This window comes from Vigna radiata, chromosome 1 (assembly GCF_000741045.1).
Source record: "Vigna radiata var. radiata cultivar VC1973A chromosome 1, Vradiata_ver6, whole genome shotgun sequence".
NCBI lineage: Eukaryota > Viridiplantae > Streptophyta > Magnoliopsida > Fabales > Fabaceae > Vigna > Vigna radiata.
The window spans coordinates 15,678,736-15,702,639 of NC_028351.1; the positions used below are offsets into that span (position 1 = coordinate 15,678,736).

Genomic DNA, 23,904 nt, shown 5'->3' on the forward strand with positions numbered 1-23,904 from the left:
ATATATATATATATATATTTATTTTTTTTTTTTCTTTGAGAAAGTGTTGTATTGGATTTTCTTCTCTTTGCTTTTATGAAGGGTCACGGTCAAAGGTTAATTTTATCCCATTTTCAATTTTAATTTCTTTAGTAAGTGCATATGTCATGTGAATTGGTAGAAGAAAATTTATGTTGTTTATTTCTTTAGCTTTAAATTATTTTACAAAGTATCTTGAGTTGCTTTTTATCTTTTTAATTTAGTGTTGCTCTTTAATAGTTTTAATTATGTTTGGATATTTGTCTTTTGCAGTGTTAGGTCTAGCATTTTCTTTTACTTTAATGACCAACCGTTTTCAGTCTGTCTTTGAAACAGTTTTAGATCTGTGTTTGCATTTCTGTTTGTGTCAGTGTTTTGATTGAATTCATCAGCATTCACAAACTTTTCAACAACCCCCCCACTTCGTGTCTGACCTAATTCTCGAACCACATTTGGTTCTTGAGAAACGACCTAGGAGTCACTTCCTAGTCTATACTGCATTCTTATTTGCAAATCAAATTTGTGTGGGCTACGACACCCATCATCTACCTATTCGTAATTACGAGGCAATTTTTTTTTATGTCCAATGGGTCTTGAATATCAAAAGATACATGCTTGTCCCAATGATTGTGTTTTGTACATAAATGAGTTTGCTTCGCTAAAGTATTGTCCAACATGTGGTTTAAGCCATTTTAAAAAGAAATCTGACAAAAACACTGCTGATGAAGGTAATGATGGTTCACCTGCTAAGGTGATGTGGTATTTTCCTATTATACCTAGGTTGAAACGTATGTTCTCTGTTAAAGAAGATGTGAAGAACCTTAAATGACATGTTGTCGGAAGAAAATGCGATAATCTTCTTCGACACCCAGCAGATTCACCACAGTGGAAGAAGATCGATGAAACATTTCCAGAATTTGGTGCAGATCCAAGAAACTTAAGACTTGCACTTGCAACTGATGGTATGAATCCTTACGTGAACTTAAGTAGCAAACACAGTTCATGACCAATTATGTTGATGATATACAATCTTTCTCCTTTGTTGTGCATGAAGAGAAAATATGTCATGTTGTCAATGATGATATCAGGTCTTAAACCACCTGGCAATGACATTGATGTTTACTTGAAACCTTTAATTGATGATTTGAAATTGTTGTGAGAAGAAGGTGTCGAAGTGTTCGATTCAGATGTTGAAGAAAATTTTTGTTTGCATGCAATGTTGTTTTGCATTATTAATGTTCTCCCAGCCTATGGAAACTTGAGCGGTTATAGTGTTAAAGGACATTTTGCATATCTGATTTGTGAAGAAAAAACTAGTTACCTTCAATCGAAGCATGGTTAGAAGACGGTATATACAAGACATCGGAAATTCCTTCCTCGCAATCACCCTTATCGTAGATTGAGAAAAACATTCAATGGAAGTGCGAAGGATGAGGTTGTGTCCAGACCCCGTGATGAGTCTATATTTTATTGATTTCACTTAGTTTATTGTGCTAGGATTAATCAGGGAATTGTGCTTAATTGTCCGATATTTCCCCGTTTTTCCTAATTATGCTTAATTTGACCAGAAATTCTAATTTTAATTAATTTGAATATTCTGAGCTAATTATTTGCATTTTTAATTGTAGGGAAAATTTTGGAGATACAATTTGGAGCATTGGGAAGGAGACAAAATAAATTCAAGACTCTCATATTAGACATTTTAAATTTTAGTTATCTTGTAATTTAATTGTTTAAACTTTTTAGACAAACTTTTGCACATTGGGCCAATGTTGGCAAAATTTATGATGGGCCCAAAGTTGTAGGACACTTGTCACCCTAGGTTTTTTCTTTTAGGGTGAACCCCACCCCTATTTTTGAGACACATGTCCTAGGGATTGACCTAGGAGCCGTCATTTTTTTTTTTATTTGGGGGGCTGTCCTGGAACGTTAAGTTTTGGGAGCACTCAGTTGGGAGGAATTTTTCTTTTCACGTTTTTCTGGAAAAATGTTGATGTTCGGTGACTTTGGTTGAATGATGAAGCAAGTTTTACTTTCCATTTACTATACTTGCTGTTTGGCTGGAACCGAGAAGAAGATTTATTTTCATTTTCAATAGATAAGAAACGTATTCAACTTGCAATCCCTGTTGTTACAACGCAATTCTTTTTTTTTTTTTTGGCATTTGCTTTCCTTGATTCAAGCACACATGTCATTTGTTTAATTGGAAAAAAAGCTGATTTCGTTTTGGGAGAACACACATGCTATTTCATATCTTCTAGTGATGAGATGGTAGTGGTGTTTTGTTTTATTCACGGTGCAAATTTTTTTTTTTATTTTCATACGGTGCATCATGTTTTTTCTCTTTTAAGTTGGTCACGGAAGTGTGCAGGTTTTTTTTATTAAAGCTTTGGTCAGTGTTGTTACGTTCATTTATCTATTCCATTTATCTGTTCCATAAATTAGAATTTGAAAGTGTTTTTATTACGTTCATTTAGTGTTTGCAATTAGTTTATTTTCCAGCAATTTCAATTGAAGCAAAGTGGGACGATGCTGGAATGGTTGTAGGCACTGATTCAACAATGGAAGCAGTGATTTAATTTTGCTGGAAGGGGCACGTCTTGGGTAGTAACGGGTTACGTCTGGAAGCACCACACGCAGACATCCATTTTAGTTTTCTTTCCTTGAGGGACACATGGGCTGTCAAGTTGGTTTTTGGTATAAAAGTTGTTCATTTACTTTTTGCCATAAGGGCAGCACGCTGACGGATGCAGAAATGACACAAAGTTTTTCTTTTATTTGCAATTGGAGAAATGAAGCAAGTGCAAGTGTGTCATGGCCAAAAGTTATTTTTAAGAGCAATTGCATTTTTAATTTATTTTTGGAGGTGCACATGGGTCACATGACATGGTAGAAATAATTTATGTTTTCTTAATTCTTTTACCTTAAAATATTTTAGATTACAAGTTTAATTGTTTTTCATCCTTTTAATTGAGTATTGCATTTTAATAGATTTAATTATGTTTTGATATTTGTTTGTTGTAGTGTTAGGTTTAGTATTTTAATTTATTTTAATGTTGTCTAATATGTTTGGTCTTGTTAATTTAATTGCCATGTTAGTTTAAGTTAGTTGGGTTGGTTGTTAGTGATACTACTTTGCTTCCTTGAGATTTATTGGACTGTCTTTATGTTTACTACTGCTCTGATTTGGCTCAATATTTATTCTGTTGTGTGCCTGCGATTAGGTAAATTCTTAGTTGCCTAATCGGTGTTTAATCTTCGCTTAGTTGATTAGACTGTATGGTGCTTAACTGATTAAATTTGTGCATTGCATTCGCTTAGTCTGCGATTTTGAAGACCGAATTAGCCTTCGCTTAGTTGGTTTATTCGTGTCGGATTTGGATTAGAGTAGTATGTACTTGTCGTTGATCTATGATTGGAAGCGTAGTAATTGAGTTAATGACCAACCGTTTTCATTCTGCATTTGATTCCATTGTTACATTTCTGTTTCCGTGTCTGTTTACATCTGTGTTTACATTTCTGCTTGCATCCGTGTTTTAATTTAGTTTATCCGCATTCACAATCTTTTCACAAATCCCCCTACTTCGTGTCTGACCTAATTCTCGAACCACATTTGGTCCTTGAGAGACGACCTAGGAGTCACTTCCTAGTACTATACTGCATTTCTCATATGCAATCAAATTTGTATGGACTGCGACACCCATCAAATTTTCCCGTAATGGTGAAAAGGTGTACAACAAAGTCAAAAACATTGACATTGTGTTCGGAAAACATCATAAAAGTACCTTTGCAAAAAACGTTTGGAAGAAACGATCAATATTTTTTAATCTTCCTTATTGGTGTAAACTTGATGTTAGACATTGTATTGATGTGGTGCACGTAGAAAAAAATGTTTGTGACAGTGTCATCAGAACTTTATTAAACGTGAAAGGGAAGACCAAAGATGGAATAGAAGCAAGACAAGATTTGGCTGAAATGGGAATCCGAACAGAGTTACATCCACAGACAATAGGAAGACACACCTATCTGGCCCCATCCTGTCATACTCTTTCTAAAAAAGAAAAACAAATTTTTTGTAACTCTTTAAGAAGTGTGAAGGTTTCACAAGGTTATTCTTCAAATATTAGTAACCTTGTTTCTATGCAAAAGCTAAAGTTAGTTGGTTTAAAGTCTCATGATTTTCATATATTGATGCAACAATTGTTACCAGTTGTTATTCGAGGCATATTACCTCCTTCTGTTAGGGGTATTCTGACACGTATGTGTTTGTTCTTTAATGCCATTTGCAAGAAAGTTGTTGACCCTCGATGTTTAGATCAATTGGAAAATGAAGGAATAAGACTATTATGTGAATTGGAGATGTATTTTCCACCTTCTTTTTTTGATATCATGGTTCATTTGATCGTTCATCTAGTCGGAGAAATTCGAATATGTGGGCCGGTTTACTTAAGGTGGATGTACCCTGTTGAAAGATACATGAAAATCTTAAAGGGATATGTCAAGAATCAGTATAGACCAGAAGCTTCAATCATAGAGAGATACATTGCAGAAGAAGCCGTTGAATTTTGTTTAACTTATATGCCAAGTTGTGAACCAATGGATCTACCCAAGAGCATACATGAAAGAAAATGTGAGGGTAATGTGAGGATTCAAAGTGTTAGTAGAAAAGAAGTTGATCAAGCTCATTTGTACATCTTAAACAACACTGATGATGTGATTCCTTACATTTCTGAACACGTTAATGAAATAAAGGCATCACATCCAAGAATGAGTGAAAAATGACATCTTAATGAACATGTCAAAACCTTCTTACAATGGTTTAAGAAAAAGATTTATGCGACTCCACATGTTTTTGAAACTCTATTGAGGTTATCTCATGGGCCGAACACAGATGTGATTACATATGGTGGGTACTATATAAACAATATCTCTTTTCAGAAAAAGGAAGAAGATGAAAAAAGTAGGGTTCAAAATAGTGGGGTTACACTACAAGTTGAGTTTGTGCACTTTTCTAGTTCTAAAGACAAAAATCCAATCACTGCTTCAATGAGTTATTTTGAAGTAATACAAGAAATATGGGAAGTGGATTATGTGAGGTTTAGAGTCCCCGTTTTCAAGTGTAAATGGGTAGATATAAATTCTGGTGACATGACAGATGGCTCTGGTTTCACATTAGTAGATCTTAAAAAAATAAATTACACTGATGAACCATTTATTATGGCCAGTCAAGCAAGGCAAATGTTCTACGTAAGTGATCCAGCGAATGAAAAATTGTCAGTGGTTTTGGAAGGAAAAAACATGCACGAGTATGATGATGAAGAATCTCTTGATATACTTGAGACAACATCTGCCACATCAAGACCCATTGAAGACTCAGTTCATGACGTTGCCAATGACATACATGCAATTCGTAGTGATCACAATGAAGGGATTTGGGAGAAAACAATATCTTAATAAGTAACGTCTTTTTTTTCTATTTTGACTATATATGTACTTATATTCAGATGAATATTTCAATTAGTACTAACCTTGTATTTATTTTTCAGGTATGTCGAACTCAGACTCAGCATCAGGACAGATAAGACGTACACGAGGCGTGACACAATTGGCAGAAGTGACATCCGGACAGGTTCATGGGCAGAGCAGTCATGTTGAGATTGACCCCAGATCAGGTGTGGCATCAGGGCCAAATTTTGATAGATTTAGTAGTTATTTGGGTAAGATAGCCAAAACCCATGTTTCTATCCTTCATGCAACTTGGGATGACGTCCCAGAGGTCGAGAAGAACCTCTTATGGCAAGATGTTCAGGTATGATTACTTAAAATAAATTTGATATACTTATTACTTTGATCTTATTATGTTATTAACATTTTCCTTGTTTTAAACAGCTAAAATATGATATTCCAAACACACTTGAGATGAGAAAGAAAGTGTTACAATAATTAGAAAAGAGATGGAGGGATTTCAAGACAAGGCTGACACGTCTGTATGTGTTTGGAGACAGACAACATGAGAACCCAAGTAAGGATTATTCCTTCACCGATGAAGAGTGGATGCAGTTTCGTGCATCTAGAGAGAGTGAGGAATGGAAGGTATTTATCTTAACAAACAACGTCTTAAACAGAGTTTTTAATATTATATAGTTATGAATATACATGGTTTTACAGGGTAAAAGGTTAGTCGTCCAAGAAAGGAAAAGGCTAAATGATGCACCACACGTGTTATCATGAGGTGGCTATGCGAAACTTGAGAAGAAAATTAAAAAGAGTCGAGCGGATGAGTTGGGGCTTGAGTCCCCGGACCTTGCACCTCCACCTACAAGGTACGAGATGTGGAAGGCTGCTCGGACGAAATCAGATGGGAACATGACATCTGCCTCAGCTGCATTGATCTCATAGAGAATTGTAAGTTGAAATTATAAACATTGTTTGATTCTGTATTTATCATATCATGCAATTTAAGTAACATAGTTTTTTTATGTGGAGGATGAGTTGGTTGAGCAATAGACACAAGGAACATTTACTCTCCAAGGTAGGGAGGACATTCTAACAACGGCCATTGGAAAACCGGAGCACCCAGGACATGTACGTGGAGTTCCTGGGGTGATTGTTCTTCGTGACTACTTTGGCCTTGTTCAAAAAACAACTCAATCAAGGAATCAGGAGGCACTGAGGCAAATGGATCTTCAGTGGGAGGAAAGACTTCGCCAGAGCATGCAAACAATGGAGCAACGATTCATGGAGCAACTACAGGAATAAAAAGAAATACAAAGAACGCTTGAAGAGAAGCTGCAATCCATGACGCAAGGCACCCTGGGTGTGCCCACTGAAACTCCCACACCACCTCCTGCCAGCACCAGAGGATCCTTCTCCAATGTTGAACCTACTGAGTACATTGGTCAGTACGAGTTGTTGGTTGATGGGGATGCCCCACGCATTGTGGCTGTTGGACAAGTAGTTGAGGGAGGCCAGACTATTCATGGTGTTCCCATATCACCCCAACACGTGCGTGTCATGATTGATAAGGTTCGGGATCCCCAGGCTTAGGTGCCTGTACCCACTCCAGAAGTTCAATTTGTGGGAGAGGCCATAGGAAGTTTTTTAGCCTAACCTAGAGCATTGATTATCACACACATTGCTACACAACAGGTATAATATTTTTATCATTACTAATTTTATATTTTCATTTAAAAATATTTGTTCATAACTTTGAAAATCTTATCTTCAGTTCACACGTCCTCAAAAGCAGCCGATGCATAAGGCACCAATACCTGAATATGATGACACGGTTGAAGTAGAGGATGATCCAATAACAAAACTAATGTCAAGAATTCCCAGGTTCAACAAAGGATCAATACAAATATACTGGGATTTAAGAGTATTTGGTCTCCCCCCTCACATGCTAGTATATATCACATTCAATGATGTATCTGAGATCATTGCGGGAGACATGATGTTGAATATTTCCATTATTCAACTATGGTGCATGTAAGATAGTTAATTTTGTCTACCATAATAGTTTTATTTAGATTACTAGTTTCTAACAACTTAACTTGTTGTTATAGGTACATGGACACAGTCATTGTAGACCAAGGTCGGTCTTCCGTTTACGGATTTGTTGAACCTCAGACCATTCAGCGTTCTGGTAACACACTTGAAAGCAAACAAAATTATTTGCAAACATGGATGGTTGAGTCAAACAGAGACATATACCTTGTGCCATACATTGATAGGTATGTGTTGTTTTATGTAAAAGGTCATTAAAGTTTACTTAATTAGTTTACTAACTATTTATGATGTTCCAAACAGGGCTCACTGGCGGTTGTTGGTCCTCATTCCCAAACAATGTAAAGTTGTATTCTTATGTTCGCTGCAAAGGAAGATGAAAAATGACTTGAGAAACATGCTTCAAGGGTAAGTGTTTCGCCAAAAATGACTTTGAAATTCATGTTGACCTTAATTTTTTATGATTTGATACTTATATTAATATTACTTTGTGTTTTAATGTAAATAGAGTAATAGGTAAATCTCGAGGTCAGCTAAATCAAGTCCTGGATCCAAAGGTTGGGTGCATTTATAGTTTTAATTCATTTACTATGTTATTCAGTGGTCTTAATTCTTGACTATATTTAGTTTGTCATTTTAGTGTAACAAGCAGCTAGATTCATGGGAATGTAGGTACTATGTGATGTCTTGGATTAAGACCATCATTCGAGCTGGCATTACAGATGACTGTAGTGAGGTAATAATCATGCTCACTTTCAAAACATCACAAATCAATAATTTTCTTTCAACATATACCAAACCATGATGAATATTTCTTAATTGTGCGGTGCTTCAACAATTTATCTCCTTTACCCGAAGACACCATAAAGCAGCTAAGGCAGGAGTGAACAACTTATCTTCTGCAAAATTGGAACTAGGAACACTTATATTTGTTGTTGAACATTACTTAGGTTTAGTTTAAGTTTATAATTTCATATTTTTTATCTTTGATTGAATTATAGCTAAAACACAAACGTTTATTATAAATAATTGTTTTGGGTCAATTTTTTGATTTTCAAGTGTGGTTTTATTGGAAAAATAAAATATTTTTTTTTAAAAAAAAAACACCCAAAAGACGTCAGTTAATGCAAAACCGAAGTCTACAAACGTCTGTTAGTGCACAAACCGACGTCCAATGAGTTACAGTGGACAAAATGCTCTAGGGCCTATAGACGTCGCCTCTGGACAAGTCAGACGTCTATATAAACGTCTATTGTAACTATGACCGAGTCTATGCAGACGTCGGTGTTGTAGACAGCCGACGTCTATGTAGACGTCAGTTATATCCTAACCGACGTCTCATTTAACGTCACTTGAATAGACGTCGCTTCCATATGTGACATTAAAAGTCCAAAATAACCGACGTCTAAAATCCTTTCTACACTAGTGACTCATTTCATAAAAATCAGCATCGAAATATCTTGCAAATTATATATCTCCTTTACAAACTATTAGACATTGCTCAAAGAATCGATTTCAAAAACACTATATATCCCTCTAGTATTTTCTTGTGTTTTTATTAATTACTTAACTTATTAAATCAAACTTATTTAAGCATCAATGTATCTTTAACACGCATGTCATATCAATTAAAAAGAATAAGTGACAGAAAAAATTATTTTAAGTAAACATTTAACTCTAAACTCAAATACTTTTTATCCATTCTCATCACTTTTATATTATATAATATATATATATATATATATATATATATATATATATAACAAAATCAATAAATTTTTAACAAATATTTATCGGTAAAAAAGTATTTTTTAAATTGATATTAGTCTATAAATTATTTATTGTATTTAATGACATCTTCAATATATTATTTACTATATTAATAAAAGGTGAAAATTTTCAAAGGATTCATTTAATTGAAACTTATCTTAACACATTTTGTGCTGTCACTGAGTGAATTCTAAATCTCTTAATAATCATACAGCAGTACAACTTTTGGTAACAATTATTTTATATCCATAATTATATACTTATCTTTTAATCCTAATAGAAATGGGAAATAAATTCCAGATATTAACATAAAGTGATTATCGATTTATTTTATAATTATGTTTTTATTAAAACATATTAATTAATATGAAAGCATTTACAATAAAAACATATCTTATATAATAATCTAATTATAAACTGTTATAGAAAAATTACTAATTTGAGAACAATATATTAAATACGATATTCAATATAAATTTTAATCACCACTAATCAAAATTAAGCCCAACTATTTAATATTAAACATTATGAACTAATAAAGAAGAATATTAAAAATTAATGATGCATGAATTTTTAACAAAAGCAGTAAATGCACCTTCTAATTTAATTTAATTTAATAAATTCAATTACATTTATATTTTTTCAATTCTTCAATAATGACTGAACTTTCGGTTTCGTTGAAATCTTCAGAAATTTTAATATGCAATCACATTTACAATAACTTCAACTATTATTTATATTCTGATTGAAGTCCCCACAAACCCCACCTTTATTATCAAATGAAAAAAATAATATTATTATACGTTATAAAAGGCTCTCACACAAATTGTAATATATATATATATCAGTATAATTCATGAAACAAACTTGTGTGTCATTCATTCACAGCTCTTCTGCATCATCTTTTGTTGGTGTTTTTCATCAATGGTAATGGTGATTGTCACAACCCTTTTGATTATATTTGTGACTGTGGTGTTGAAGGTTGGCTATGACACCATTTCATGTTACTGGCTCACTCCAATGCGCATAAGGAAGATGATGAAGAAACAAGGTGTGCATGGTCCTAAACCCAGTTTTCTCATTGGCAACATCACAGAAATGACATCTCTTGTTTCAGCAGCAGTTTCTCAAGACATGAAAACTATCAGCCATGATATTGTTCGTCGTATTTTGCCACATTTTGTTGTCTGGTCCAACCAATATGGTATGTCTCTTTCTACAAGCTCACCAACACATGCACACAATTTATCCATGTCAAATTTTATTGGAATGAAAATGAAATTTCAAGTATTCTATACACTCAATCAGAGGTAATTCTGTAGATAGTGTAAGATCGATATAAAATTGGATCTCACCTATTGTTGAACAAATCCATCTTATTAAAGATCAAAATTATTGGAGTAAGCCTAAATTCAGATTCCCATTTTCTAAAAGAATTTAGCTCGGATTTTCAAACATTCAAATCCAAATAGTTGTAATGGAATCCAAATTTATATTTTCTGAAAAAAATAATATTTACAAATTCATTGAAATTGATTTTAAAAGTCTCTCTTTTTTTCAAACATGATATCCATGTGTGAAATATTTTAAATAAAGGTTAATTGTGTTGGATTCAAAATAATAACTAGAAAAAACACATAGCAATTTTTATACTAAAATAGTTTCATAAGATTATATATATATATATATATATATATATATATATATATATATATATATAATAATTTGATATTGTTTCTAGTACATAAGATTTTTAATATATATTAATAATTTAATAAAAAAATCATATAACATAAAGATTATATCCCATGATTATATAATTTGATTTTATTTTTAGTTGATACAGAATCTCCACCTAGTTTTTATGATATTCAATAAAATATAAATGTTTGATTTAACGGCCATTTAAGAGAAAAGAGTAGAAAGATGGAAATGGAAAGAAAAATTCTCAATATCACAACCATCAAAAGTTTTTAAATTACCACAAAATTTCTTCAAAATTAATTATTCTTGTTTCTCTCATATTGTAAAGTTACGTATAATAGATGGTATGTATATATACACAATGTGTTCTCTATTTGTCCATGTTCTTATATATCGATCACATTAATTGGAATTATAAGGAACATATTAAACGAGAAATGAACACAATTAATTTAAAATGAAACTTAAGCAAAGTCACCCCACCATTGATGTTTTTTATATGATAAAGATTAAATATGTTTAATCAAATATGTTCTTTTATATATGTATATACATGCATGTGCATAAGTGTGTTACTATGAGTTTTCTTAATTTTCTTATTGGCTTTATCATGATCATGTAGGAAAGAGATTCTTGTATTGGAATGGAATAGAACCAAGATTGTGTCTAACAGAAACTGCACTGATAAAGGAATTTCTGTCAAAGTACAACTCCATATCTGGAAAATCATGGCAACAACAACAAGGTACCAAACATTTCATTGGGAAAGGGTTGTTAATGGCCAATGGTAAAGATTGGCAGTACCAACGTCACATGGTTGCCCCAGCGTTCATGGGAGAGAGACTTAAGGTATATGTTTGGTGTTTATACTAATTAATTAGTTTAATTATTTTTTCAGTAGATTCAATTTTATTTTGAAGTCATCACTAGAAATTTTAGAAATACATTTTTTAATATATTCATTCAAAATATATTTTATGATCATTAATTGAAAGTGTTGGAAATATCAATTCTAAAATTTCAGCAATAGTTTCAATGATTGATTTTGAGATTAAGTGGACTGTTGTGAATATTGGTATAAGTGTGTATTGATAATTTTCTTGAGTCCTTTGGAATGGTAAGAAATAATTGAGGTTGATTCTAGAGATTAGTTATAATTCTTCAATATTATTGTAAATAGGTCATTGGGTAACATAATAAAAGAGAAGTGAAAGAGTATCTCTTAATTTGAAGTGTTTATCGGTTTTTATAACTTTCAGATGGAGATTTGGATATGTGAGGTTTTGATAAAACAAAACAATATCAAAATCAAAACTAATAAAGTATATAATGAAAATAGACTTCAATCTCAAATACACATCTTTCTTAGATAAGCAATTAAGGTTTTTTTATCACTAATATAACCAAGTCTTTTATGTCACAAAGATTTCTCTTTATATATATCATTCACATTATTCTTAGCAATCAAAGTTTTAGTACTGAGTTTCACCCATTTCTGGTTGTACAGTATTCTTCAACACTGTTGGTATCTCTAGACACTCCTGATACATTGTCCAATTAAGTTTCACTCACTCCTCATTTTCACAAGACAAACTTGTCTAGCTACTGTTTAACTCCACCCAGTTAAACGTCAGAGTTTCACCCACTCCTGACTTTCATTAGAACACACTCATCTAGCTACCATTTAACTCCGCAAAGTTAAACGTAAAATGTTTTAATTTTCTTCACAATATACAATCAAAAGATTGGTTACAAGTCCTTAGATGATAACTCTCGCAGAGAGGATATGTGTGCAATACAATTCAATCTAACAAATTCATTGAATATTTCTCTCTTCTCTCTTCTTACAATAGTAAGCTAACATATCAATGAAGCTTGAAAGTGTTTCTCTTCTTAATCTTTTCTCTTTAAGATATTTTCTTTTGAGTTTGTGCGCTTTTGAGTTTGTGTGCTTTTGAACTTTTTCTCGACGTTGTTCGCTTGAGCCTTTTCTTTCTATATGTTATTCCCTTAATTCTCTTTTTAAACGATCTTTTATTTAAAGGCTTCTAAAAAAGATATCCATTAGAGAAATATTCGCTTTGATCTTAAGTCTTTTTAGTCTTGTCGTATGTAGTAGTCGTTGGTTAAAGTCAACTTATCAGAGCATGCTTGCTTTTTAAGTACTTTGAAAAAAGTAGAGAGTAAGGTTTTTTTGGCATGACTTTTGATGAGGACAACATTCTATGAATGTCTTCTTTGTTTCTAGCATCCACATTTAATTTGTATAGGATGAAGCAGGTAGATGCGTGTAGTGGACAATCTACACAAAATAGAGTAGATATGCATGCAACAAATATGTCATTTCTCTTATCACTTTTGTTGTTTTTAAATGTTGAACATTTAATGGCATTTAATGCTTGTTCAGAATAACAAATTGTTTTTTACATTTTCCACCATTCAAGTAGGATTTGATCATTTAAGTTTTTCACTAAGATACCAAGCAATTGATGAAGACTTCACCGTTGGATAAAGTAAATCATTTAACACATGGTATCGTCTAGCTTATGTAAATGCTTCTTAAAGTTTTTCTTTGTTCTATTAAAAAATGTGTTTAGCAAGGTATCTTTCAACTCAAATTTTTGGAATATCATATGAGGCTTTTAACGTGATTTCCAAAAACATCGTTTGACACTTTTATCTATCAAGATATATTAAGAGTTTGTTTGATCATCGCCTAGCGATTTATAACATTTGTTGCATTCAACAGGCCTCTCATTGACGTATTAATTAGGGAAACCCATTTGGTGGTGCGTCTATTCATACCTAATTGTTTTTACTAAGGCTTTCCTTAAGTTGTTTAGGTTTTTTAGAGCATTTTCACAAACCACTTATATTTTGGCTATATTGTTATATATTCTAATGATAATACTGTTATATGCTCTTTTCGTTTAATGTTGTTTGTTAAACTTCAAAACATATAAGAGCATTTAGACAGTTCATTCTTATAGACGATCTTGTCTAAACATAACTCCTTCGTTGGTGTAACATACAATGTAGCACCACTATTAAGTATCCACATACTCTCGTCTAATACAAGATTGATAGATAAATAATCATGAAGAAGAATAAGATCACCACATGTCGTAGTAGTAACATGATCATAATCAAGATCCTTTTCTTTCTACTTTCACCTACTTTTGTTTTCCATTTTTCATAGAAAAATTTTCTTTAGATATGTCTAGGTTTATTATAGTATTTGCACCTCACGTTATTGTATCTTGACTTGGACATTATCTTGCTATTCTTTTTACCATTCTTTGGTTCCTTTTCCTAACGCCCTATTTTAGGTGACAAAAACTTCATTCTTTATTAAGTGCTTCACTCTTTGTCATTTGGAGAGAAACATTGCCACTAGGGACGTTGTGTGTAATTGAACATCGAAAAATATCCCAAGACTTAGGTAGAGTATTTAGTACCCATAGTCCCAAAATTTCATCATCAAAGTTAATACTCACTCTTAATTGTTGATTTAAGAACACTTGAAACTCGTGTGAATGATATGAAATATGTTGGGAAAATCTCAATATACACACTCAAATATTTTTCTAAAAGTGAGTCTTGCTATTCATTGATAATTGGAAGGCTTTAAATAGCCATGATACTTACAATATTATGGAAATAAAAATAAAATCTGAAAATAAAATATCAACTGTCTTCAAAATAAAATCTGCTTATTCTATCATAATATAATATTCTACCTGGCTAACAAAAAATCATAACTACCTATCCCTATTTTATCTTTATCAAATCAAACTAAATATTACTAGACCCAAAACTAATAAAATAAGATTTAAACAAAATTATTAATAAAACCTTAAAATTTAAGTTTATCCCAACAAACCCCCCATAAACTTAAATTCTTCCTTCCTTGCTTTCCATGTGCATCATCCCACACCGGGTTTGCTTCTTTCAATCAGATTTGAGTTGGAGTTATCCAAGCTCTTGCTAGTCATATCTTGTTTCAAACATCTTTTTTCTAAGATTTTCAGCTCCAGTTCATACAACCTGTTTTTCTTTGCTTTTACCTGGGTTGTTAGACGACCATTAAATAAGGTACCTGATTTTTCATAAAAATTGAATTACTTTTTTCAATTATCTGACCCATGCTTAAAATATTGCTCTTTAACTCCAGAACATAATAAACATCCCTAATCTCTCAAACTCGTCCATTATTCTGAATATGATGAATTGTTCCACGCTCTTTCACAGCCACCTTGGAGTCATCTCCAAAAGACACAAATTTGGCCTCCACCTTGGTGAGTTCATAAAAAAAGTTCTCGTTCCCACACATATGATTGCTTGCTCCAGTATCTTGATACCATACCGAGTTGGTAGAAATCTCATTAGCCTTCATATCTTCTTCATCTTTTTCCTTATTTTTATCTGGTTCAATAACATTATATGCTTTCTCTTCTTTTTTAGGAGCCGTCTTCTTCAGCTCCTCAAGCTCAACCCTCTGTTTATTCATAATTTCATTAGCTTCATCCAGAAGTCTCCCTATCCGCTGAATCTCTTCATTTTTTGTTTGAGTTCCTTTTCCACGTTTGTCAGACCTTTTGCCACACTTAAAACATTTCACTCTTAACTGATCTCCTCGGCCTTTTCCTTGTCCTTGATCATGAAAATTCTGCTGACTGGTTTGATCTTCATTATCATTACCTCGGCCACGTCCACCTCGTCCTCAGCCTCCTCGCCCTCTTCCGCCAGGACCTCGGCTATGAGTAATCCGAGATTTATTCCAGTCTAACTGTACCTATAGTGCTTGATCGTCGGGTTCAACCTGATCATCACAACTCTTCTCCTTTGTTTGTGGGCTTCTAATGACCCAGCAAGTTCATCCATTGTGAGAACCGGCAAGTCCTTCAATTCTTCGATGGCACACACGATACTTTCGAAATCTTTTGTAAGAGATCTTATGATTTTTCCCACAACCTGACTAGATGGCATTTGTTCTCCATTCCTACCGAGTTGGTTGGCCACCTTCTCCACCCGAGTTATGTACTCGGTTATATGCTCTTTGGGCTCCATCTTCAACTATTCAAAGTCTCCTCTAAGAGCTTGTATTCGGACTTGTCTAATGCAGTTGTCACCTTTATATGCAACCTCCAATATTTTCCAGGCTTCCTTTGCTGATTTGAAATTCGCTATTTTTTCGAATCCCGATTCATCTACTACATTGTAGAAAAAAATACAATGCTAACCCATCTCTTGCACATGTTTTCTTCAATGTTGCTATTTGTGCCACCGTCTGATGTTCATCCGCATCAGGTTCAACGTACCCTGCTTCCACCATATCCCAAACATCTTGGGATCTTAATAACGTCTTCATTTGTAGGCACCAATTATCATAATTGGTTTTTCTCGTCAATTGTGGTACACTCACTTTTTCTCTCACGATGTTTAACTCTTTCCCCTCTCTCTTTTTCTCTCTCGGTATTCAGAACATAAAACTCTTATACCACTGTTGGGAAAATCTCAAGATACACACTCAGATTGATTTCTCTAACCAAAATCTGTGAATTGATAATTCCAACAATCAAAATTAAAAACAATATACCACAAATTTGATGCAAAATTTTAGTTCAATCCAACTATGAATAAATTGACAATAACAATTTTTCTAAACCTACTCAATGCAAACCATTTTTTTTTCTCTTTTTTCTCTCTCTAAGACAACAAAATTAACACTTTCTTTTAACTTACAAAACACTTATCTACTTGGATAAAGTGAGAAAAAATAACTTAATAAGAGTTTGAGCTTTCTTAGATATACATTTGGTAGTTCAACTCAATAATATTTTTTTTTCATATTTTTATGCATACAACTTGTAACTGATAGGGTCTTTTCAAATTTGCTTAAGATTTGTAATGAAGAGAACCATCGAAATTGCTAAAAATACTTGTAAGGACTTTTTTTTTTCAAGTTTGTTTAGAAACCTGACAATTGTTCAACCAATATATGTGAATATATCCTATAAATTGGAGGTTCAAAATAGTGAAATTATCCAACTAGAACCTATTTAAATTTTAAATTTCCTCATAAATAATAATCAGAGAGTTAGGATTTTAGCTTTTAAAAATGTCCACGATCGACCTTGTGAAAATGGTAAGTACGATAGATTAGTCTATTTATTTAAATATGAAAAAAAATATAAATATTAGACGCACTTTAATAATATCAAATTGTAACTATAAGTTGGGTAAGATTTAAGCATGTCATATACAATTTACTCATTTGCGTATAAAAAACTACATTGTGATTGTATTTTACTACTTCAAATCGGGTCCAATAAGTGTTAATAGGTTCTTTCTTAAAGTTGTCATGTTACCTATTTAAAATTAAGGATGTTAACTTATTTACAAATCTTTAATTTTATAAAACAGATAATTTTTTGTATTTGACTTATTTTATTCTGTCATTTATTGTTTCAAGTGTGACATATTTTGAATAGAAATTTATTAAAAACTATGAGTGGCAAAAAATTTAAAGGTTTTTAATAAATTTTAACTCATAATACACATGATGAGTTCTTAAAAATATATTAAGAAATGGTTGGAATTAAAATGATGAAGGACATTTAATGTATAGGGCTATGCTGGGCATATGGTGGAATGCACAAAGGATATGCTTCAATCATTGCAAAATTCATTAGAAAGTGGGCAAAGTGAATTAGAGATTGGAGAGTACTTAACTGAACTCACTGCAGATATTATCTCAAGAACTGAGTTTGGCTCAAGCTATAAAAAGGGAAAGCAACTTTTCTTTCTCCTCACACAGCTTCAGACTCGTTGTGCTCAAGCAACTCGCCATCTTTTCCTTCCTGGAAGCAGGTGAGAATGCCATTTGGTATTTTTTACCAAACATAGAGGAATAAGCTAAAGAATATATCATATAATTAATGTTAAAAGAAAGATAGTTAACTAGTGAAAATATATTGCAAAAAAATGGTAAAGCTTTTATTAGGGGGTAAATTCTAAACATAATTAAAATTGATTTCTGATGTAAAATTTTCATTTATTTATATTTTAGTCAAGAAGTCTTTAACACAATTTCTCATGTTGACAATAATTATCTCTAAAAAAACACTTGAAAACATTAGAGGGAGTGAATAATGCTTTTGAAAGCCTTTCGTGATACACTCTTCACATGGATATCTTGAGCGATCTTGAGTGATACATTTAGTCGGGACTTTGTAGAAGGAAGAAATCTTGAGTGATCTCAACAGAGCTTCCTTACCATATATCACAAAGTGAACACAAAGGAGTGAAGAAGGTGGATTTATAGATTCATCCAAGCCTTCCCACGATGCTCACAAATAAGGTTAATCATCAACCACAAATGGTGGATCACATGAAACATATTTCCACATGTTCTTAAAAAAATCTTAAAGTGTTCCACTAATCTTTAGCAAGATTGCACAAGTTTAAGCTTTACGAGTATTCTCACCATTCCCAGTTCCCTAGTTAACACGAATAGTCCAAGTTTAACCACTCCTAGCTTACATGTATTCTAACCAATTTTGGTCTTAAGTATTCTAATAACTTTCAATCTTAACCCTAGATAACACGTCTAGACAAGTGTTTTAATTCTCTTCATAATTTACAATACAAAATGTGTTATGAGAAAATTATGTATGATAACTCTCAAGAAGAGGATATAAACAATACAAAGATTTTTTTGATTTGCTAAAGTTCTTTTCTCAAAAGAAATATACAACGTGACACAATATATGAGCACATGGAGCTTGTCTTAGCTTTCATGAGTTCACTATTTTTCGTTTTTTGTTCTACTTGTTATCGTTCTTGTATTTTCTTCTAGCTTTCGTCTATATATAACTTCTCTTGAAAGATGACTGTTAAATAAAGAAGTTGACAGCAAGTAACTTTAGGTAGGAAGTCAGACTTTAGTCTACTTTGTAAAGGTTCAAGGCTTTAACATAGCCTTTAGCTAAACTAAGCTTGTACGATGTAACAAAGAATAAGGCTTCAAAGGAAACATGTCCAAAATGTTCTTAATATCTCATAAGTCTTTTTTTTGGGTGCATTGTTTTTGATCATATCTTTCTACTTTACTGATGTGCACAGATATCAAGAATAAAGAATACATGCATTGAAGAATAAAGTGTTAGACTATATTGCGTGTTCAAAACATTTTATCATTTGTCATGTCATTCATAAATGCATCGTTTGATAAAACATACAACATGTATAATCATCAGATGATATAAACCATTAGATGCTTCTTCAAAGGCTATAACATTTAGTGGTCATTCATCAAACGATGCATTCTTAAGACGCTTTGCTTGATATAACACTAGTATAAAAATTGCTTTTAGTCTTAGTGTTATAAAAAAGATAGATTTTCTTGTTCATAAGACGTTAGCTTATTTCAAAGAGAGACACTTCTTTTTCTTAGACATGATTCATAGCTTTAGTTCATTAGAAACTTTACTCTACAAAACGTTATTTAGACGATACATAATATTTCTTTCTTTAGATGCTATTTCATTAAAACAACTTTTCATACACATTATTTTGTTTAATGCTTTTTGTTAAACTTCAAAACCTCTATTGTTTAGACAGTTTATTCTCTAGACAATCTTATCTTAACAATCTTGAATGTAAAACTAAATATTTATAAATAGTCTAGTAATGATCTGATAAGAAATGATAAGATAAGTTCAACAAACTTCACTAAAATAAGCTTAAAAATAAACTTTTAGCTTTTAATAACTTAACCTCCAAAAACAATCTACATGATAAAATTTACTATTATTTATATAGTATAATTTAACACTATAATTAATCAATGTACTAACCTTGACTTTATTTTAATTAGTAAATATTATGATAAATCACAAATAATTCTCTATATATGTCATCATTTTATTGGATCATATCTTTATATACATTTTCCTTGTATTATAGTAATAATCATAGTTAGAAACTTAAGATGTCACCTCTTTTACTTTTACTTCTAGGTCAACTTTTTGTCTTATTTTTTTTGCTAAAATTATGATTCATAAAAGTAGAAGTGAAAAATTCTTGGTCTCAAAAGTTACTTTGATTGAAATCTTTGTTTAATTTTTAATAAGACTTGTCCTCTCCATGATCTTTGAATTTGAATCTTTTATTTATTTTGTCCTTCTCTTTTGAAATAGTGAATTGAAATAGTTCCCATATATATATATCTTGAATGTGAACTTACACCATTGATGATGAAATAGGTTTTTCCCAAGCAAGTACAATAGAGAGATAAAGAGTTTGAAGATGGAGGTGGAGAAACTCTTGATGGAGATGATAAAGAGTAGGGAAGATTGTGTGGAGAAAGAGAGAAGCAATTCATATGGGAATGATTTATTGTGCATACTCTTGGATGAGATGAAGAAAGAGGGTGGTAGCTTGAATCTTCAACTAGTTATGGATGAATGCAAAACATTTTTCTTTGCTGGTCATGAAACCACTGCTCTCTTACTCACTTGGACAGTCATGTTGCTAGCAACAAATTCACATTGGCAAGACAAAGTTAGAGCTGAGATCAAACACATTTTCAAAGGGGAAACTCCATCACTTGATAAACTCTCCAAGCTCACTCTGGTTAGTTCCAAATATATCATTATTATGTCTTTCATTTTTCATTACTTCATTTATCTTATACTTTATGTAAACAGTCTCTTTCTCATATATTCATACTTTTATAACCTAATTAAAAGTATTTTAGATATGATTTTTAAAATACTGGTATAATAATTAAGCTTTTCTATTTATAGGAGTATATACAAAAGTTTAAAAATTTGCAGTCTGAGTTGAAAAACATGATATTCAATGATTTTTTTCTGTAATTTATACATTTTAAAATATTTTTGCATTTTTTTTTCAAACAATGATTAAATATTGCCATCCTAATAAAAAGGAGTATATATTGAAGATGAAATGATCATTGGCAGGAGGTTAGATGCAACCCACTTTTTTTTCCTTTAATCTTATGGCATTTCTTCCTGCACCTTCATAGATTTTTTATTCCAAATGTATAATTAAAATGATTTTTTTTATTTGAAATTATACATTTTATAATATAAACTGTAAAAGTTCATTTTGGATTGCATATATTATACAATTCAAAATATAAATATATTCTAAGCTATATCTTGGAATACAATTTTTTGTATTCTGGACTGTGTATTTTAAAATACAAAAAATTTATGTTTCAAATTATATATTTCGAGATAGAAAATAAAAAACATATTCCATGTTAAATATTTCATAATATAAAATTGATTTTGGATTGCATAGTTTAGAATACAAGAATTTATCACAAGGATTAAATATGTTTTTGGTTCATTAATTTTCAGTGAATATTAGAATTAGTTCTCTTCAAAACTTTAACCTAATTTAGTCTCTTAACTTTAGAAATGTATGAATCTAGTTCTTTTGACTAAATTTTGTTAGGTTTATTTGATGTTTTAAGGACGTTTCATTATAACAATTGGGTTGTTTACATTGTTTAACACATGTTTGTTTCAATGTTAACTGAGAAACGTGTTTCAAACATCAAATAAAGTTAACAAAATTTGGTAAAAAAATTAAATTCATACATTTCTAAAGTTGGAGAACTAAATTAGACCAAAATTTTGAAAGATGACTAATTTCAATTTTCATTAAAAGTTAAAGGAAAAAAAACATATTTAATCCTTTATAAAAAATGTAAGGGAGGTGCAGGAAGAAGGAGCTTACTTTTCCAACATTCCGATGCCAGTTACATTGTAAGCCCATCCAAATTCCCAATGGTATATGACTAATGTTTATTAGGAAATTTGTCTTAAAATAGCATGAAATTTAGGGACAACATTATACGTGTTCTTGTTGCTATTTTTATAATTAAAATTTAAGGTTTATTTTGATAACCATTGTGCTAGAGGATTTTATAAAATATTTTAGCTAAAGAAAAAAGTTTAAATTCAATTGAAAAATAGAACCAATAACACCTTTTTCTAATTTCTTTTCTTTAAAATAACTCAAGTTATTAACATGTAACTTTTTATCATGGCGGTGATGAGATGTGATGGACTTTATCATTTACATGTTCATTAAATTTGTTCTGTATTAATTTAATAACAACAACCCGTATTATATATATATATATATATATATATATATATATATATATATATATATATATATATATATATATATATATAACTTCTTAAAACCAATATGATATGGTAAACTCAAATATAAATAAATCTAAGTAATTTAACTTTATTTAGTGGTGTTGTTTTAAGAAAAAATAATAATAATTTTGTGGCCTATTTTTTTTTTTTAATTATGATATTAATACATTATATAATCTCTCCTATATTTATAAAATCCATTTAAATAATTCTTCATAATTGATGAATTAGTTAACTTAGTTGGTAATATCAAGGTTGTCCCAAATTTACATCTTTCCTGAAATTATTTAGAACATTTAGGAAACATGTCATTTTCTTTTTTATTAATATTGCCATTAATTTTATTGTTTTAATCTTTTTCATTATCATTAGCTTTTATTAGTTATGTGTATGAATAGTCTTCTACACTTTATACAATACAAAGCTACTTCCAAGGTAGAGAGACATAGTTTAATCCCTAGGAAAAGGAAAGAACATACTAAGAAAAATCAATCCCTAAAGTTTGATGGGAAAGAAATCTAAAAATTAGATGGGTGTGATTGACACCCCTAAAGTACTCAATTCTTTCATTTTTATCTAATATAGAATTTAGCTTCACATATGAATTTTCAACAAAATTTCACTCATAAATATCCAACTAAATTCTGTGTAAAGAAATATTATTGTAATAGTAAACTTAAGTTGTTTATCCGATATTTCAGTTACAGATGGTGATAAATGAGGCAATGAGATTGTATCCTCCTGCAACTGTGCTTCCGAGAATGGTTTTTGAAGATATTGAGTTGGGAGATCTACACATTCCAAAGGGCTTATCAATTTGGATTCCAGTGTTGGCCATTCATCATAGTGAAGAACTGTGGGGTGAAGATGCAAACGAATTCAACCCTGAGAGGTTTGCTTCAAAATCATTCATATCTGGTCGCTTCATACCCTTTGGTTTTGGCCCTAGAAACTGTGTTGGACAATCATTTGCCATGATGGAGGCCAAGATCATACTAGCCATGTTCATATCTCACTTTAGCTTCACCATTTCTCAGAGTTATAAGCATGCACCAGTGCTTCTCCTCACAATTAAACCTAAACATGGTGTTCAAGTTTGTTTGAAGCATTTAGATCCATAATTATACTAAAAGCTTCTTCTTCTTGGCTCTTTACTTGTTGGATTTGTTATGGTGAATATTTATAAGTTGTTGGTGGTGGTCAATAAGTTGTATCGCGATATTTCAACAATGCAAATTTAACAATATTTTGACAATGTTACCTGTTAAAAGGTTATTGTATCATTTACAATATTTTTTTATGTTAAAGTTGACAATGAATTTGGCTTTCCAAAATGTACTTCTCATTTTTGTTTTCATTCTTCTTGCATTTCTGTTTTCATTTTATGTGTTTTTTCTTATTTCTCTCTTTCTCTCTAATAAAGCAGTTTCATCTTCTTCGACAAGACTCCGGTGAAGCAATAAAAACTTCCGATAACTAGATTATCTTTGGTTGATAATATTTTATATGAAATTGTTATATGAAATTCTTTGATGTGGGTATATATGCATACAAACCCTCAAGTTTGAAACAAAAAAGCTTTTTTTTTGCATATAGACAATTTAATTAGTTCTTCAGATGATGAAACTTATTATTTTCAAAAGTTTTTGGAGTTCGTATTTGTAATTTTTAGTCAAGTTAGAGTTCAAATATA

At 31.4% G+C, this 23,904-nt stretch overlaps 1 protein-coding gene across 1 annotated transcript; it reads left to right on the forward strand.

The window, feature by feature from the left end:
• Nucleotides 1-10,218: 10,218 nt before the first annotated feature.
• Nucleotides 10,219-23,332, forward strand: LOC106758094 (cytokinin hydroxylase-like). The gene is made up of 5 exons (XM_014641013.1): nt 10,219-10,498; nt 11,621-11,847; nt 17,630-17,871; nt 20,268-20,637; nt 22,913-23,332. The coding sequence occupies exons 1-5, from the start codon at nt 10,219-10,221 to the stop codon at nt 23,330-23,332; spliced, it is 1,539 nt and encodes a 512-aa protein (XP_014496499.1).
• The last annotated feature ends 572 nt before the right edge of the window (nt 23,333-23,904 follow it).

What these genes read in the sequence shown, in the direction of transcription:
- LOC106758094 (XM_014641013.1), top strand. Translation starts at nt 10,219, where the DNA reads ATGGTAATGGTGATTGTCACAACCCTTTTGATTATATTTGTGACTGTG. An exon ending in TGTCTGGTCCAACCAATATG is followed by an intron (nt 10,499 to 11,620) that starts GTATGTCTCTTT and finishes ATGATCATGTAG; the next exon opens with GAAAGAGATTCTTGTATTGG. An exon ending in TCATGGGAGAGAGACTTAAG is followed by an intron (nt 11,848 to 17,629) that starts GTATATGTTTGG and finishes TTTAATGTATAG; the next exon opens with GGCTATGCTGGGCATATGGT.